Source organism: Manis pentadactyla, chromosome 7, assembly GCF_030020395.1.
Source record: "Manis pentadactyla isolate mManPen7 chromosome 7, mManPen7.hap1, whole genome shotgun sequence".
NCBI classification, from domain to species: Eukaryota; Metazoa; Chordata; class Mammalia; order Pholidota; family Manidae; genus Manis; species Manis pentadactyla.
Genome location: NC_080025.1, coordinates 9559192 through 9577590, shown reverse-complemented (window position 1 = coordinate 9577590; position 18399 = coordinate 9559192). Strand labels below are relative to the sequence as shown.

General features: G+C 34.1%; 1 protein-coding gene across 4 annotated transcripts in view; it reads right to left on the bottom strand.

Annotated features, from left to right (window-relative positions):
* TRAPPC11 (trafficking protein particle complex subunit 11) overlaps positions 1–18399 on the bottom strand; it is a 35704-nt gene that overhangs the window by 14113 nt on the left and 3192 nt on the right. For all 4 annotated transcript variants that reach the window (XM_036894129.2, XM_036894128.2, XM_057505080.1 and 1 more), the window contains exons 3-21: positions 16890–17059; positions 16254–16324; positions 14791–14905; positions 12961–13060; positions 12527–12600; positions 12129–12225; positions 10371–10504; positions 9558–9705; positions 7525–7618; positions 6715–6794; positions 6537–6615; positions 6400–6454; positions 5944–6089; positions 5483–5544; positions 5233–5365; positions 4534–4664; positions 1678–1833; positions 306–493; positions 31–179 (exon numbers count right to left, since the gene is read on the bottom strand). In XM_036894129.2, the coding sequence (XP_036750024.2) occupies positions 31–179; positions 306–493; positions 1678–1833; positions 4534–4664; positions 5233–5365; positions 5483–5544; positions 5944–6089; positions 6400–6454; positions 6537–6615; positions 6715–6794; positions 7525–7618; positions 9558–9705; positions 10371–10504; positions 12129–12225; positions 12527–12600; positions 12961–13060; positions 14791–14905; positions 16254–16324; positions 16890–17059 (2182 nt within the window). The remainder of the gene's footprint in view (positions 1–30; positions 180–305; positions 494–1677; positions 1834–4533; positions 4665–5232; positions 5366–5482; positions 5545–5943; positions 6090–6399; positions 6455–6536; positions 6616–6714; positions 6795–7524; positions 7619–9557; positions 9706–10370; positions 10505–12128; positions 12226–12526; positions 12601–12960; positions 13061–14790; positions 14906–16253; positions 16325–16889; positions 17060–18399) is intronic.

The following is an 18399-nucleotide window of genomic DNA, read 5'->3' as shown; positions in this document are numbered from 1 at the left end:
ACTGATCAAATTTTTAGAAGGAATGCTTACCGGGTTTTAAACCAGCAGTGAGTTTCACGTCTCTGACCTGGGTCTTCTCATGAGACTCAATGGTCACAACCAAACAATACATTTCATTAGTCAGGGCAGGTGGGTCATGTCGCAGGTGTACAGAAATGTTTGGAACTCTAGAAATGATCCTTGGGGGAAAAAAATTTTAGCTAAGTGACTGATTAAAAACAAACAAACCAACCACAATTATTCCAACAAAGTATTTAATAGAAATAAGATGACCTCTCACAACCCGCGCAGCAAGGCCAGCTTACATCGTGCTTGCCTGGATGGCCACGCTGTCCCAGTGGACCTCACTGCCGGGGGGCTTAGGCCGCCTTCTGAAAGAGCGTGAGGCCTGTAAGGCTTCCTGGGAGGACGCAGCGTCTCCTCCTCCTCCCTGCCAGTTTACAACCACACATCTTCCTGCCTCGTTGCCCAGAACGAGAGCCACTGAAGTAATCTGAAAGAAGGACGTCTGTCAGAAACCCTCTCCCCCTATTCCCTCACAGACCGCTGGCCCCCGGGTCACCAAGGACCCCAGGGTGTGACAGAAGTCAGAGTACCTGCTGTTAGTCTTGTTCTGAGCACCCACCAGCTGTGGGACTCACTAACAGCGGGTTAGGTTTCAACTTCACCTTAAACTGAGAAATAACCAGACTTTCTAGCTGAGACACTGCCTGTACAGTGATGATGTTAGCACCTGGCAGAGTGTCCGACATAACAGCTGCTCAATCAGTGTTTGATGAGTGAAATAAATGACTATTTGATAATCATTAACATATTCATAGCTTAATTCCTAATTCCACATATCTTTTTCCTGACGATATCTACAGTATTAGCAGTGAAATTCTTCTAATTGAATAAATGTTCCTTTCAACTAAACCCATTAACAAATGTACTCAAAACACTATTGCTATTATTTCCATCTGGCAGGCTTTCTTAGGTACCATGGAAAAAATAAATATGTAATGAGGGACTAATTCAAAATCATGAAGAATTTTTTTAAATGAATACGCAAAAAACGTTGGCTATTGCCTAATAAAATCAATACTCATAGAAAGTGTGATGAGAATACTGGTAGTACAGTCTTATGTTTCTGCTTAGAAACTGTCCCAAGTTTAGACTAGCCAACCATTCCCATTCAAACCATGGAAAACAAATACTCAGTGAGTGCTTACTGCATACTAATTACTGTTCCAAGCAATTCACATTAATTAACTGATTTAATCCTTAGGAAACACTGAGAAGTGGATATTATTATTATTATACCTGTTTTACAGATTAAACTGAGACACAGTGAGGTCGAGGTCCAGTAACAGACCAGGGCCACAAACTAGTAAGCTGCAGAATTAGAATTTAAATTCACATGGTTTGGCTCTGGAGTTTATGCTTAATAAAACCACTACTTCTTCCTACACATATTTCTGAAAGGCATGTTAGTTATCTATATTAAATAAATCCTTTAAAATATACAGCTTCATTTTTTCTTTAAAAATATGTGATCAGCGATGTTTAAACATGATATAGATCTTAAGACTATAATTATAATTATATAATTGCTATATTATACAATAAATATTTTGCTTAAAATTCCAACATACACAACTAGTTTTATCATTTAAAATACACAAATTCATAACTAACCTCAATTTTCTTCCCGACATCTTCAGTTTTTGCAATAAATTTAAATAAAAACTTCCTTGTTTTACCAGGAACTAAGCACATCTTTCCCTGAGTCACATTTTCTAAAACTTCACTTGCTTTGGTTGCTTCTTCGATTACACAGAACTGGTTGTACTCCTGAAAAAGAAGTTAGCAAGGGTCACAGTTTATGCATGTCAGTCATGTGTGCTCTGCTCACCCTAAACACCAAGTGAGTTGGCGTTTCAGTTGGACTTACTTAGTTTAACTCCTCTAAAATGGAAATGCCATGGAGAACTTTCTAAGAGCTTTCTTCTATCCCAGCAGATGAGTTATCTTCACAGAAAATTCTTATGTAGTTAAGTTTTATACTTTCCCTCTAATTTTCACCTCTATTCCATGCTTACAAAACCTAAGTACTCTTTGCTTTTTACCTTGTGATCTGGATCTTGAATTGCAAGTAACACACATTCGTAATATAGTCTAACTTTAAAAACTAATTTACGTTTTACTTTAACTTTTTGTTAGTTTTTAATTATTAATTAAGAAATACTCTATAGAAGTACAGAAGTTGTGTTTTTAAAAGAGGGGAGAAATGGAATAGAAGATACAATGGGACAAGTAAAGTAAGAGTCTCTATATTGACCTTCTAATTCCATAGTGAGCATTATCCCATAGTGAGCAAAAAAAACGATCTGTCCTCATGGACCCTGTAATCTAATAGGGAAAATAAGTAATGTCCTAAATAATCACACAGACAAAAATGGAAGCACAGCTGTGACAAGTACTCTGAAGGATTATGTGAGCCTGGTGGGGTCCTGCGGGTCACACAGGAATGAAGTAGATAAAAGAGGGGGGAGGTCCAATCCAAGCAGCAGGAAGAGCAGGGGGCACAGACCCTGTCCTGATCCTGTCTGTGCGCTTGGGGCTGGAGGAGAGTGGTGGGTGCCAACAGGTGGAGCAAGTGGGGAGATGGTCAGAAACTACAGACTAAAAGCTGTAAGACAAATAGGTTCTGGAGACCTAATGGACAGCATGGTGACTGTAATAAACAATACTATTTCTGTCCCAGAAAGTTGCTTAGAGAGCAGATCCTAAATGTTCTCACTGCATACACACGAAGGTAATTATGTCAGGTGATGAGTGCATATGCTAATTCTATTGTGGTTCTCATTCTGCAATACACATGTATATCATCATGCTGTACCACTTGAAATCCATACAATGTTATATGTCATATCTCAGTAAAGCTGGAAAAATAAGTTTAATAGTTTTGAGCCTAAAATAAAAGTCCGTGCCCTTTCTTTACCCAAGCCCCATTCTTGTCCTCCACACCCACTCAGCAATCCAGACCTCCCTAGTCTAAGATGCTTCCTGTATCCCTTCACCCCTGTTCCCACCACGAACATCCTGATCCACACCCTCATCCTTCAGAACCTGGACTCCCATAAAGAGCCCCTGGCTAGTTGCCATATCGTGTCTTTCCCTCTATTTTGCTACTAGAATAAAGCTTCTTGTAAATATAAGTTTCATGCTCTTGCTTTATAATTCCAAACTAATTAGAAGGAATCTTCAGGTAATAGTTTGAAATTGAATAAAATACACTAATCTTCAGGTGCCCCAGGTTCACCTAACCAATTCTATTACAGAGACATTTCTCTGTTCTTATGAGTCAAAAAAATCTATTAAAGCAGAAAACATTCTACTTTACCTTTTGTTTACTACCATCCAATAGACAGAATATGGATGAACAAATCAATCTTAAATGACTTCTATTACTAGACTATCTCTGTTTAATTCTTCAAGTTCCTTTACGCCCTGGTCTGAAGTCCCACTCATGCCCCCTAAGAGCCCTCTGCCCTTGTGAGGCTGCGGCCTCTACCTGCCCAGTAACACAGAACGCACACTCCTGTTTCCATTCAGCATCTTCTCCTTGCCAAACCTGTGGCCTCCTCATCTTTTTTTATACATATCTTAATAATTTCATCTTCACTCTTGAAACTTCTCCCTTTTCTTATTTCATGCCTATTATTCTACCTCTATTTTTAATCTACACCACATAATTCGTTCCTTGTAACCATCTTGGGCAGTCTGTGAGTCAGTCCAGGCCCTTGCCCACAAAATGCTTATATTGCAGTGTGATTCACATATGCTAAACTTTTTCTGGTTCACCTACGGATATTGTAACTCTCAATAAATGCTTGCTGGTTAAAGGTACAATATGCTTTCTGGGTGACCAGAGGATAATTTTCTATTAAGGAAGCTTATAAATGAGAGCTTCAGAATGTTACCAAGTAGCTGATTATAGTATGTTCCACTACAAAATGTCCAAATGTAGGAAATACAGTATGATCTGTATTTCTGCAGGAAACAAAAGCTGCTTATAGAGGCATGCATAAGAAATGTCTATTCAAAAAGTTAAAGACCTCTGGGGAATGGAGTTTTCTATTTACTTTCCACTTTATACCCTTCTATTCCACTTGAACTTCTTTAACATCAAACATAATAGTTTTATAATAAAAAACTAATACCAGTGTTAGAATATAAAACAAATTCATGTTCATTCTGAATAGATCTTATTTGAAATTCAAGCTCCCCATTACAAAAGATAGAAGGACCAAGTTTCTAGATCATAAGCATGGAGTGAAAACAAAAATTAGAGGAGGAAAAAGATTAAAACTTGAATTGCTGATGCAGAAGTTGAGAACTAGAAACACATTTATTTTTGGACTTTACCAAAGACCATTTGTTACTATAAGACCATTAAGACCAAAAATTCACTAAGCTCATTTTATCTAATTTAACCCAAGCTTCAACAAGACATATACATGGTAAAAACACATTAAAAGGTACCATTACCTGATTATTAAAGCTGACACAGAGCTTAGAAAACCTAATGGGATGTGGACAATCAGCCTTCAGATAAATATCAAACCGCACAGGAACATCCACATGAAAACTTGGAGCATGAAATTTGGCCTTGCATTGTACTAGAAACAAAACAAGTAAGGCTGAGTCACACGCTGCAGACACTAGACCCACGCACATGCTTCTCTGGTCCACATTTACTCTTCAGAAAGGATTTCTAACACTGCGTGTTCTTCCTGCTACATGAAAGCACTTCAGCAGACATAACTGTAGCTCACTTTTCAAAACCAAACCAACCTTAAATAAACAGCAGCTCTGAAACCATCTTTAATTTTAAAAACATAGTTGCTTCTAGAATATAATGTGATTTTAAAGGAAAAGAACCATTTTGTTATTTTTAAGTTATTTCAAAATATCTGCCCAGATATTAAAAGCACAAACCTTTTAAATAACTGTCTTTCAAATGTGTATCAAGCAACATCTGAACTACAAGTGAACAAAGTAAATAATCAAAGTATTTAAAATTTTGATTCTAAGTCAATGGGGAAAAAGAAAAAAAAATCAGTTTATCCATAAAACAACTGCACTTTGAAAATCCTTTGACTTTTATGTTTATTATTCTCCATCTATTTATGCTGTAGAAATAAGGATGATTTGTCTGAAATAATGCTGTAGATGTTGGCTACCTACCAAAGGGCACAAAGTCCTGCACTCCTATTGTGAAAACATTGCTGCCAGCCAGGGAGACTCGGTCCGCCCACAGCTTCTGAGCAGTTTTCACAGCTAAGATGTCACAGTCGGGCTCAGGATCTGGACATTCATTCTGCACCAACACAGGGTTAAATGTTCGTTCAGTTAGTTATAAAAAATATGTGCATAGAGGCACAGATTTATGGATACAAAGCCTTAGAACATATTTTATATGAAGAATTCCACCTACCATTAAAACATTTATGAGGTTCTTTTCTATCCGAGATTTCTGGTCATCTTTCAGGGTTGAAGCTAAAATGAGGGAAGAAGGAAACACTATAGGGCAGCAAGTAAATCTACTACCCCCATTTAAGTCTACATAAAATATTGTAGAATAAACAGCTCTTCTAAGATGGCCAAAAATTCCAGAAAATTTACGGATAGCACAGCTTCCTAAGTTAGCCCCAACACCTTATATACTTGCAGTTAAACTGCAAAAAATTATTTTATGCCATGTTTTTAAAAGGCAGAAGAATTTTGTTCTTCTCAGCTGTAAAAACACCCTTGACTATAAGTTCCCGGAAAATATGAGTTCCTTCTCTTAACAAAGCGACTTGTACATGGTAAAGAATATTTGAGCCTGTTTAAAAAGCCTAAAAATGATAAACAATTTTAAAGATTCAGAATTTTACTGAAAGAACATCAAGTTACCTCTTCCAAGGAGTTCTAGGGAGTAGGCAATGTAATCTTTTAATTGGGCCATGAGGTAGGAACACTTCAGAGCTGTAGTCAATATAGATGTGAGTAGAGTCCACCATCCTTCACTCCGATAATCACACATTACATAATCCAGCAACCTGAAAGAAAACAAAATGTAAGACACTGAAACAGCTTCACAAGGGCTTACAGAATACTTAGAAAAAAATGAAATAAAGTGAAATAAAAAATAAACTAACAGGTTATCTTCATATTTAGCTAAATGTAAGGTTCCCTGTGACTTTGAAAATGATTGTACCAGCACACGGAACTTGAAGGTACATCACAGAAATGGAGTTTAACAGAAGTAGAAACAAATACAGAAATAATAAATCCTTAAATACAAAGTCTATTCTAATTTTGAAAGGTAACCAAAATAATTTTTAAAAATAAATAGTGAATAGGACTCACTTCAAAGCTTTGGTATAATCCTTTGCATAATAATATTCTTCTCCCATTTGAACCACTGTAAAGGAAAACAGATTTTATGTACATGATTTAAAATTACTGAAAGCTCCATGAAATTGTGGCACATCATGGATACGTACTGAGATGACTTTTCATTCTTGGACATTTATACTTCTTAAATTGTGCAACAGCATTGCTCAGAAGAGTTATTATTATTTCCTGTTAGAAAAGATAAAGTGTGAAACATTCTAATAAAAATAATCCCATGTTTTCCTTGAATACTGTAAAAATTAGTTTATACTGGAAAACAAAACTTACAGAGTGAACAACACTTCTCTCCTTGAGCTGAATGGCAAGAATTCCCACCTTCTCTTTTTCAGGATCAGAAAGATCAAAACCTGGATAAGGTAAGATACAACCCATTTTAGATACTTCATTTGACATAAACCCTTCACATGAACAGTGGATGTACACTCCTTGAATCCTTCACTTTAGTATGATGTATTTAAGACCCCTAAACATTCTAGAATTTTAAAGATTCTAAGAGACAGTTTTATTATCATGGAAACCTCTCTGTGATCTCTGCTCTGAAGAGAACATTCCTGAGGCTCAAAATTCCTTTGCCCAGTGGAATCAACCACCTGAAGAAAAGTATCAAAATCATTCTCTACATACTATACACTTCCTAGAGATTAAGAATTTCTAAATACTTAAGGTTCAATTGCACAGAAATTGTTTAAATTATGTATAATACAAAAAAAGATGCACAGAAATTATTTTTAAGGTAATACGAGCTAACACTATTTTAAAATGTTGCATATAATACACCATTAAAGTTAACTGGAATTAAAATATTTAAAATGACCAGATGGGCTTATTATGTGTGTCATTTAAGACAACAGATGCCTAAATATTTTAATCATACCCACATCTTTAATTATAAGTTATTCTAAGATATAGTGATATTCTAAAAATTGAAGAACTGAAAACCACTTAAAAACTTGTTTAGAAAACACACACATTTTTACAACATAATTTGTTATGCCTCATGCAGTCAATGGAAAAATTATGATGGCAATCTCTGCCTTTGGAGCTTGACATAAAAAGGAGGAAAAAACAATTATTTACTTAGTATTCCTTGTCGCCAGGACCTTTGTCCATAAAAGTCAAGAACACCTGTTTGTGTTTCTAAGGGATCAGGATTGGGATACATTACAGAAGCCTGCAAATTAAAACACAACAATAAATAAGACTTTACATAACCATCACAAACCAACTCTCTCTCCATCTATTTTATGCAATAGAACAAAAAAGTTTCATATTACAAATATCGAACACATGTTCAAGTAAGTTGTGAATCAAAATGAAGTTATGAATATTGTAACAAACTAAATTTTCACAGAAATTAAACTAAAAATGTTTCATGTAATATTTAGGCACTCATAAAACTTAATTTGAATAAATTAACCTGATTCTGATAAATGATTTCACAATGACGCATTTACATTTATCATCTTTGTTGTAATAAACCAGTAAAAAATATCTATTGCACATTAAGCTTGGTGTTTATTCCATATATTTAAGTGCTTTTTGTACAAAGGAAAATAATGTTATAAGGAGTTTTTATAAGAAGGCACAATTTTCCTTCTTTATCACTTATATATTAAGTCTTGGTATTGGTTAAGGAGGGATATTTTTGGCTTTCTAACACTGATGAATTTCACTGCTTTATTCTTCTTTTTTCCTATTTTTCCCCTCTGAAACAAAATGTAATGTTGAAAACATTGCAGAGAACACCCAAAAAGGAAAAGTATAAAAGTTTGAATTAACTATAAACCTCTAACACTATTAGTAGACACATTACTCTTCCAGATTTTGTATGTAAATACTTATTCGTTATCAACTAGAATAATTTTCAACCTGCTCTTTTTCATTTATATATTCTGTACATTTCACTATATCCCTAAATGATTCTTCAGAAACATCACTCTTCGTGGCTGCCTGCTATTCCACATTTTAACATATTCCCTAGAGTTTATATTGTTATTTCTGTTTTTTCATTTCAAATAATAAATCTGTCAGAACAATTTTAAAAAAAAATTTTAGTTACTTATCTCTTAGGCCTTCTTGTCTGCCTTGGGCTTCCTGAAAATGAAATTCTGGGCCAAATTATATGCATGATTTGAGGTTTCTCTAATTATTATTTGACAAAATATTATTTTACATTCCAACCTGTATTTATTAATGCCTATATTCCTATACCCTAACAAAACCTAGTTTTCCACCTTTTTAAAATACTGTGTCCAAATTACAACATACCAGACACTTAAATATAAAACACGCAATCAAGTTATAAATCATATACAAATAATATGGTAGAAGATTGTCTGATTATATGATTTAAGGGGGGAAAAATCCATACATTTAAAGTACAAAATATGCTAACTCTGCTCTGGAACCATTTCTGAAGTAGTACTGTTGATAATATTCACCCATCTTCAGAGAAGAAAACTGCAGATTTTAAGTGAAAATAAACTGATACAACTATGAATGCAAATGTATTTATACACATGCGAGTGCACGCACACACACACACATTCTTATTTTAAAGGTGCTTATGGGGAAACTGGTACCTAAATATAAACACCCAAGAGAAAGGAAAAATGCAATGTCAAGTTAAGAAACCACAGAATTAACATTATGCATCTCAAGCAGATTCTTAAGCGTTTTCCACAGAGGAAACCCCAGGAAGAGAAAGGAGCCGCAGGTTAGCTTCTCCAGTAGGTCAAAACAAAGCACATTTCTCCCACATTCTTCCAAGTCCTACAGCAGTGATCACAGAAATAAAACAACGGATTTACAAGGTGGCATGGATGAAACTGGGGCTTTTATTTCAAAGGACATTTCTCTTATCTACATCACTAACTTCATGCCAATCATAAACAGTTCTTTAAAGAAAAACTGCTTAATTCATGGGTGAAAATGGAGTACTCAAGCTAAAATAATCATAATTCCTGAAAATGAAAAAAATAAAAACTGATTTATTATTCAAAGGCTCGGAAAAAAATGATCACTTATCAACGGCAACCAGTCTTACCTTCTTCCAAGAGAAAATTAATAAATTTCCTAAAAGCCAGAGCATATAGGAGTCAGTGACTTACTTCATGGCTGCAGAGATTTTTTGCAAGCTGTTTCCGCTCCTGGGCATAGTATGCTGCCTGCTGGTAATAGAACCCGGGATTCTGAGTTTGAATAGCTGTCAATCCTAACTTAATAGCTTCATCGAATAAATCTCCAAAGGCCTGGAATCTTAACAGAAAAAAGTCAAGAAATTTTTTTAAAAAGGAGAAAAAAATAAAGCTTATAATAATTATTCATCCTGGAACCATAGCCTCAGCAGATTCTATCAACATAATCTATTGATGACCTGTAAATTGCTGGGATTTCTTCATTAATTGCAGGTTGCAGACAAATTCTGTATTTAAAATTTATACTTCTGTGTTGAATTCTGTATTTAATTTAAAGTCAACTCCTCTGTGCAAGACTTTATAAACACATCCTCAAACAAGCTGTCCACATAGTTCCCATCACTCAAATACACGCACATTTCTGGGAACAGTTTCATTTTAGCAATTTTTAACCATCAGTCTCAAACAGGAAGTTCCGTGTCAGCAGGGATTTTGCTCTGCTCACTGCTCTCTTCTCAGTGCCTAGACAAGAGGTGGAAACTCAAGACATAGACGCTGAATCAAAGAGATGATACCTACCAAAAATTAACTGAGTGCCATTAAGGAACCATATGAATCAGTACCTACTGTTACTGGAAACATACTTATGCTACACCACTGAACACCTACATACTAACAAAAATCTTAGTTAAACTTTTTGACTGAAGTCCATGCTAATTCCATTCCTCCAAATCCCAAGTTTTTTTTTTTTCCCAAAACAGTCTGAAAGCACAATTTAAAACATACTGTTTAGACATCCATGCAGCGTGCTCAAAAGACAACTCTGCACTTCCAATTTTTTTCTTACACAAGTCGATGTGTTTTCGGAACTGAGCAATTGCATCCAACGGGGTGTTGTGCTGAAAACACAGTCTACAGATCTGCAAAATGTAAAATCAATCCCAAAGCAAGAAGAAAAGCCAAGTCAAAGGCATATTCACTTAAAAAATACATAAAAATTGAGACTAACTTTAAACAGACTAGAATTTCCCCCTCCAAAGCTCTTTGCAATAGAATTTTCTCTATGAGAATGATTATGCTAAATCCAGATGTTTTGTACCTTTTATAAATGAGTAAAATTACTCCACATCTGTACTCAATCTATTCTATACCTTAGAAAAGCTTTTAAAGTTTATGCAAAAGAATAATAAAGAGTATACCCAAGGAAGATTATAAAGATGGGCAAAAATATCTCCAGCAGGTAAGTGAGAAAGGACAGATTAACTTTCATTCTAGAATTGTCAGAGAGCTAAATTTTCTGTAGCACAGTTTGGGCACAGCAGCTCCACACCAAACAAGAATCACAGAAATTCTTGAATATTTTTGTGTGAGATGCTCTTTCAAAACAGTAATAATCCATACATTTTTACGGTCAAAGGACAAAGAGAAGAAACAAAGCCTGAATTTATTTCCATACACTTATCCCCAGCTTTATTTTGTAGATTTAAAGGAATACATGAAAAGTTATGGGTGTCATCCACCCTGTCCCTCGGCCATCCAATTTCCCAGTCCAAGGACACCCTGCTCCCAGCATGTTCTGTGATATGCACAGACAAGTGTGTGTGTGCATTTATATAAGCTATTATTTTTATACAAATAACATCCCACCAAGGATGCTTTGTACCTTACTTTTTACACCTAACAGTGTATCTTGGATATCATTCCCTAGCAATATATGGAGCTACCTCATTCTTAATAGTTGTATGATATTACATTATCTGTGATAATTTGTATTTACCAGTCACTTATTGCTAGATTGTTTCCAATCTTTTCTAATTACAAGATGCAATGAATATTCTTATATATATTATTTCCAAATCTTAGCACCTATGTCAGATAAATTTCCTGAAATGGAATTGCTAGGTCAAAGGAAACATCACTTTAAATTTATACGATCATTAGAAAAATATTCTCTACAAAAGCTGCACCAGTTTACACTTAAACAGGGAATTAAAGTGTTGTTTGCCCCTCACATCGCCAACTCAGTGCCAGCCGTCTTTAAAAGATAAGAGTGGAAATATTAAAAGCAAATAAACAGCCCTCACTTGCCTTTTTCTACCATGTACAATCTTACTACGCTCAATGAGCAGTATAAAAGTTTCCTTTAAAGTGAATAGACACACCTCTTCCGTGGCTATGCCATTAAACCAAGGAATGCTACATAGTTTTAAAAAGTTGCATCTTTTAAAATTTAACAATAGGATCAGCTTTCTTTCCACTCCCTGATGCTCCCCCTTGAAAACAAACAAAAGACCCTCCTTTGTGGAGTTTTACAAAAGTACATCTGCCCTAAATGAGAACTCTCAGACCCATGAACTTGAAAACAAGCATTACAATTAGGCTGCTAAGAACCAGGGTGCTCCTTGAGATAAAGGGCATAAAGGAGGAGAGCATAATTAATCAAATACTCGCCTTTCAGAGCAAGTAACTAATCTTGATTTTCGACTTTTGATAAAACAATCTAGCATAAAGACAAGTTTTCTTTGTTCGGAAGAACCGTATTACCTTGTAGTTAATAAATCCTGCCATAGTCTTAATTTCCAGAATATTGGTTTCATGGGCTCTCAATTCATGTACAAGATTATAGGCAGTCCTGTAATTCCTAAAATAAACATGGAGAAGGTAGTTAATTATGATCATGAAATTTAATTAAAATAGATCAGAAAACTTAATGACACTATGAAATTTACTTCTGATAACTAGATGGAAATTTTTTTAAAATCCCAAAACATCATAGAGATTATTCATCTCTAGAAAAAATTAAATAAATGGTATTTTATTTTACCTGAATCTAACCAACATACACATTTTTAAATTAAAGTTTGGCTGAGATTCAGAAACTGCCATTAATATGTTATTACTAACATAGAAGTAAGAAAAATTTCATTTGACAACTGACTTACTTCAGAGCATTCTGTGTATCCTGTTTCAATTCACTGAAGAAAGCTATTTTGAATTGATGTCTAACAAATAAAAGCTGAAAGAAAGAAGAAATTACAATTATCATATATTCACTTAAAATTGTAAAAATCATAATAACATTTATTAAGAGAGATAAAAGTGTGAAGGAAAATATTCAAAATTAAAGTTCAAGAATTATTCCAACAAACAAGTATATTAAGCAGGCTATAAAAATCTATCTTTAAGAACTTTAAGGGCAAAGAGTATACAAAGATCAGTTTTTAAAAGCTTTAGAAAAAAACCTCTAATACTATGGAAGCCATTTAACAATATCAAAGTATTAAAGACATTTAGTAATCTCCTCAGAAATAATCAATGATGAATAATCTGCTCTAGAATGCTTCTATTATTTCCTCCCTTAGGAAATAACTTGTACCTGGTGTGTTGTTTTATTCAAAAATTCTTTATGAGATTTCACTCTTCTGATCTCACTGTAGTAATAAGTCTGTGCATGTTCATAAAAGGCATTTTCTAATCTGTTAAACAAAAACCCAACAAACACTAAAGTTATTTTAAACCAACTGTTTTCAAGAATCGTATTTGTAAGACCTGAAAGTAAAATCCAGACAGACATCATGTCTAGTTTACTTCATGATTAAGATAAAAAATGAAGCCAAAAATAACCTGAATTTCTAGATTTGAAAAGATCTAAAATTAAGACCCCCTAAAAGCCATTTACAATTATTTATAAACCAAGAAATAACTGATAAAAATAACTTTTATAATTTGTAAAAATAAGGTATCTCTAAGATTACTTCTATTATTTTTATCATTTTGTAAATCTGAAAGAAACAGATATCCAGTTACTCAATAAGATTTTACTATTTTTCATGATTTTAATATTTAGGGTTTAAAGAGTAAGAAAACTAATGGGAAAAGGCCAAAAATTAGAACTAGCAAGTGAGGTGAAAATAACATTTGTATGATTTAAATCCTGCTTCATTCCATAACCTTGAGATTACATAGGAACAATGAAAGTTTGACCAGAGATGGATAACTTCAATGTTCCTTTTGTGGAAAGAAGTATCAGAAATATCTGCCTAATGCATGAAAAAAAACTGAATTCACAGTCAAATAAAGGTTCAACCTCAAGGTTTATCCCTCCTTGAAAGAAAACAGATTTTTGAAGCTATAGTCAAAAGGTTTGAATACATCGAAGTAAAATATGTAAAGGGAAAAAAACAGAATGGGTAAGTTAAAATCTAAGAAATTCAACGTATTTTCAAGGTTAAGATTTTGTTTAAAAATACAGTTTTAAAAATGTTAGAATATGAAAATAATTGAAACTAGATTCTAAGTTTGAATCATACAATGTTTGAAAGAATATATTAACCTAAGATACAGTATGAAGTTTCATAAATGGGTATCAATGCATCACTTATTGTTTAGAATGTTTCATCTGAAGGTAGTCAGAAATATGTTTATAGGTATTAAGAATGATTTAAAAAAATGAAAACTTCCTCTCAATAGAGAAATCAGTATTATTAATCTACATTATGTCAGTAACGATGAACGATAAATTTGGTTTTAGTTTTCAAGTTGGATATGTACTCAGAGGTAAGACACCTGTTAAAACAATTAATCTAGAGAATTGAGACCAAGTTGGCCTGATAAATCCTATTAATTCCTTTAAATTTAGTTCCACAAAATAAAACCTTCCCTGCCCTTATATGTAACAGATTAGTTTACAGAGATAACCCTGGAATAGAACTTTTAACTTTTTAACTCATAACCTTTTAACTTCTATACTACTTGACTGTTAGTTTTCTTTTTTCTTTTGAGAAAAAACATACAAACAGTTCAAAAACCATAAATGAATAAATGACAGATCTAGTCAAGAATGAAGTTAGTGAAAAGACCAGTCTTTTAGCAGATATTCCAAAATTACACTTTTAAGATAACATGAACAATTGAGAATGCTTTTTTGGGGGAAGTGGACCTTGAGTTTAACTTCCTGTTCTGTAACAGAATATCCAATGAATTCAGTCTTCCCACTTAGCGCTTAAATTAGCTCCTGTTTAGATGTCCATGGTTTTTCATGATGTTCCTCTGCCCCAAATAACTACTCCTTCCTTCCCACTAACCCTAACTGCACCGCACAGCTGCAGTCCCTCCTCTTCTTTTTTAAATAAAACTGGGCCTAAGTTATCAATTTCTCAATGCCTTACAAACAGCTGAAAGGGAAAAAAATGTTTAAGACCTTTACCTTATAATATAACCCACAAGGTGGTCGGTGTGTGGCAGTACAAACAGAGACTTCCCTGAAAGTTCACACGCATTACATAGAGCTGCAGCCCTTTCTGAAGCAATGACATCTTCTCCTGGTGACAAATCCCGTAAAGGTAAAAGAGAGAAGCAAAACAACATAAAAGAGGAGAGCATCAAAATAATATTATGAATTACTAATTCATGACTAATTAATATTGAAGCAACATAATTAGTATCACTTCATAATTATTAATATGCTATTAATTAGCTATTATTAGGTACAAATAAGTTATTGTTATAATTAAGTCATAATCAGCTATTGATTATAATCAGGTATTAGTTCTTTGCTGAGCCATCAATTATGATTAGCCATTATTCATTATAACTAGTAATTGTTGATGGAATATTAGCAATTAATCACATTAATTATAACCAGTCATTAATTGGTTATTATCAGTAATTAATTCTTATGTGAATGAGTTATGATCGGTCATTAAGATTGGTCACTGATCATTGGTTATTAATCATAACTGGTTACTGATTGAACATCATTATCATTTATTGATATTGTCTGTTGTATTAGTTTTCAATTATGATTGGTTATTAATTGGTCATTGGCCATCATTCATTCATTAATCTGATATGGATCAGTATTACTTATTAATTAGTTATTAGTCATTACTGTTTATTAATTGGTTTTTAATTTTCATCAGTCATTAGATATGGATCATCATTACCTGTTAATCAGTCATTAGTTATTATTGTTTATTGATTGGTTTTTTAATTACTACCTATTATTCATTAGATTTTGATTGCCTATTAATTCTTATGATTAGTCATTGAGTGATTATGAATCATGATCACTTATTGATTACATATTCATTCCCACTTACTAGATACTAATCATGATCAGTTATTAATCAGCCTTTAATTTCATCAGCTATTAGTTGGTCATTATTTATTATTTGGCTATGAATAATCATTAACTAGATTTCGATTATTATCAGTTATTAATCAGCTGATTATCATTAATATTATTATAATATATTATGATTGATTTTAACTATATTAGTTAATTATGTTACAGTAATGTTATATAATGATCATTATAATAATTAGATATTAATTGTTGCCTATTGTTAGTTACTGATTGCAATTAGTTATTAATTGGTTTTATTACCAGTTATTATGATTGTTTTATAGTTATCCATATTTAATTGGTCATTATTTAATTTATCTAAACTAAAATTATTTATCTAATCTAAACAAAAATTAGTTTTTAATTATTGTCATTTGGTCATTATTTATTTAGATTTCTATTATAACTTATTAACTAGTTGTTTTAGTTATTGATTGGTCATTGATTATTATTAGGTGTTAGTTCTTGATCAGCAGTTATTATTAATGTCAATTTTAATAATTTATTAGTTATTGATTAGTTATTAAGTAACTTCTTAATACCTGGAGGCAAAGGGGTTTTCTTCTGAATCAGAACCACTGCAACTTTTGTGTTTCTCCCTTGTAAACTTTGTCTGCAAAGGAAAAATTATAATAAAATTAATTACATAATTAAATTGTTTGAACTTTTAAAAATGTGTTCATGACTTTACATAAAATACAAGCTTGATAATTCAATCTAAGACAAAAAATTTAAAAAAAACAAAATTAGAGGAAATCTTTTCCTGCATACAAAGAAAAACATGCCACAATGATATTTTACAAGTGTAATCTCACATCAGACTTCTAATACTTTAAAAAATCTGCTTCAAAAGCAAAGTTTAATATATACTTTCATGTAAAAGTTACTACTTATTTCTGTATAGTGGTATATTACAGAGTAGTCATTCAAAAGAATTATTTAAAACTGAAATGATGACAAAGCAAAGTGCTTTATGAGAACCCAAGAAAAAGCATTTTGAAATACAGACCAATTTGTCTTCTGAACTTCTTCACACACCTTAGCATTGTGTAAGTCAGTACGAATGCTATCAGTAAGGAACAAGTTTCAAGAGAGTTCAGCAATCCCCAAATGCTCAGGTGCCTGCAATAAATGTCAGTAAGTAACAAACATACGCAATGTACCAGCGGAAGCCATACCTGACTATTTCCACTCTGGTAGCGCACTCTGACTGCTTCTCTTTCCACTGGGGCTCATCCCAGTCCAGTTCGTAGAACACAACCACTAGGGCTGGCACCAGATTCAGATGTTTATTCATCCAGCCAGTCTTTAAGATCCCTTTAGGAATGTACCATTCATATGAAGTTCTCTGCAAACATTGAAGAAGTTGAAGGGAGTTACTTTGCAACAAACAGCAGAAACCAACTGTTATGAAGTAACAGACATTTTATGTGCATTTATCTCGTTCAATATATACACAGTGCACTTTTAAGATGAGGAAATCCAGGCTTACAAAGATCAAGTAAGAGCTCGCAAGCACTGGAGGTAGAATCTCACCCCTAGGGCCACTGCAATTCCATTTTAAGAATGACCAAAACCCAGGCATTTCCAATGACGCCGAGGCTCTCAAATACCCTGTGAGGAAATGGCCCTTGTCCAGGTAAATGCTACTTACATTCCTCACCAGCCCAATTTCTGTTCCAGTAAAAGCTGCTCAAATAAAATACTACCTAAAACTCAAGATGGTTTCATGTGTTCAAGGATGTACTGCCAGGACGGCATTTCACCTTCCTCGCAGATGAAGGAAACAAGGACGCACAATTCTTAATTAAACACAGAAGCACAATGGCCGGCGCTTGGGGGACGGCCCTAAGTGGCAAGTCGTGGGAAGGGATGTGGCAGATGAATATTAGCCCCGAAGATACCGGCTGAAATCCCCAGTTACGCCCAAAGAGCGTGCACCGACTCAGACCACAGTACCCCATGTTGGTCCAGAGTGCGCTTCAAGGGAGGAAAGACGAAGACAGTAAGGAAACCTGACACAAAAAAGCCTGGGGACTCAGGAAAGAACTGGAATAAGAATATGAAAAGCTCCTGAATTTGAGAATTAATTGAAGAGACAAGGGGTTGTGCCGGGCCATGGCTTCCTAGACACGAACACCATACCAAAAAAAAAAATGTGTAAAGGCCAGGGGTGCTGTCACCCACGTAACTTCAGAGAGCGCACCGTGTCTACAGCTGGGCACGTTTAAACATGGGTGGCTCTCAAACTCATGAGCAAATGCATCAGCTGGCCACCAAATGCATAGGGCTTACCCCTCCCACCGCCGAGTGAGGCTGAGGCCCGGCATTTCCATTTTTAGTGAACCCCCAGGGGATGATGATATATTTGGTGCAGAGACCAGTCTGTCAGAAACACAGCTCTAGGGCCAAAAAAAGAGAAGGAAAAAAAAAAAAGTGGGGAGTTTATTTAGATCAATGTGTCTTGTCAACTGATTTTCAGATCAACCTCACATGATTATGGTAACAAATCAATACACAGCCTTCTTTAAAAAGGAAATTGACACAGTAAACACTGTTATGATCAGTTTCCATTATGATGTTCACCCTAAAAGTCAGTTTTGAACTTAAAACCTTCCCTCATTCCACCCTGAAGAAGCCGTTTTACTTTCTGCAGAGCTCCCTAAGGACAGACAGCATGTTTAAATT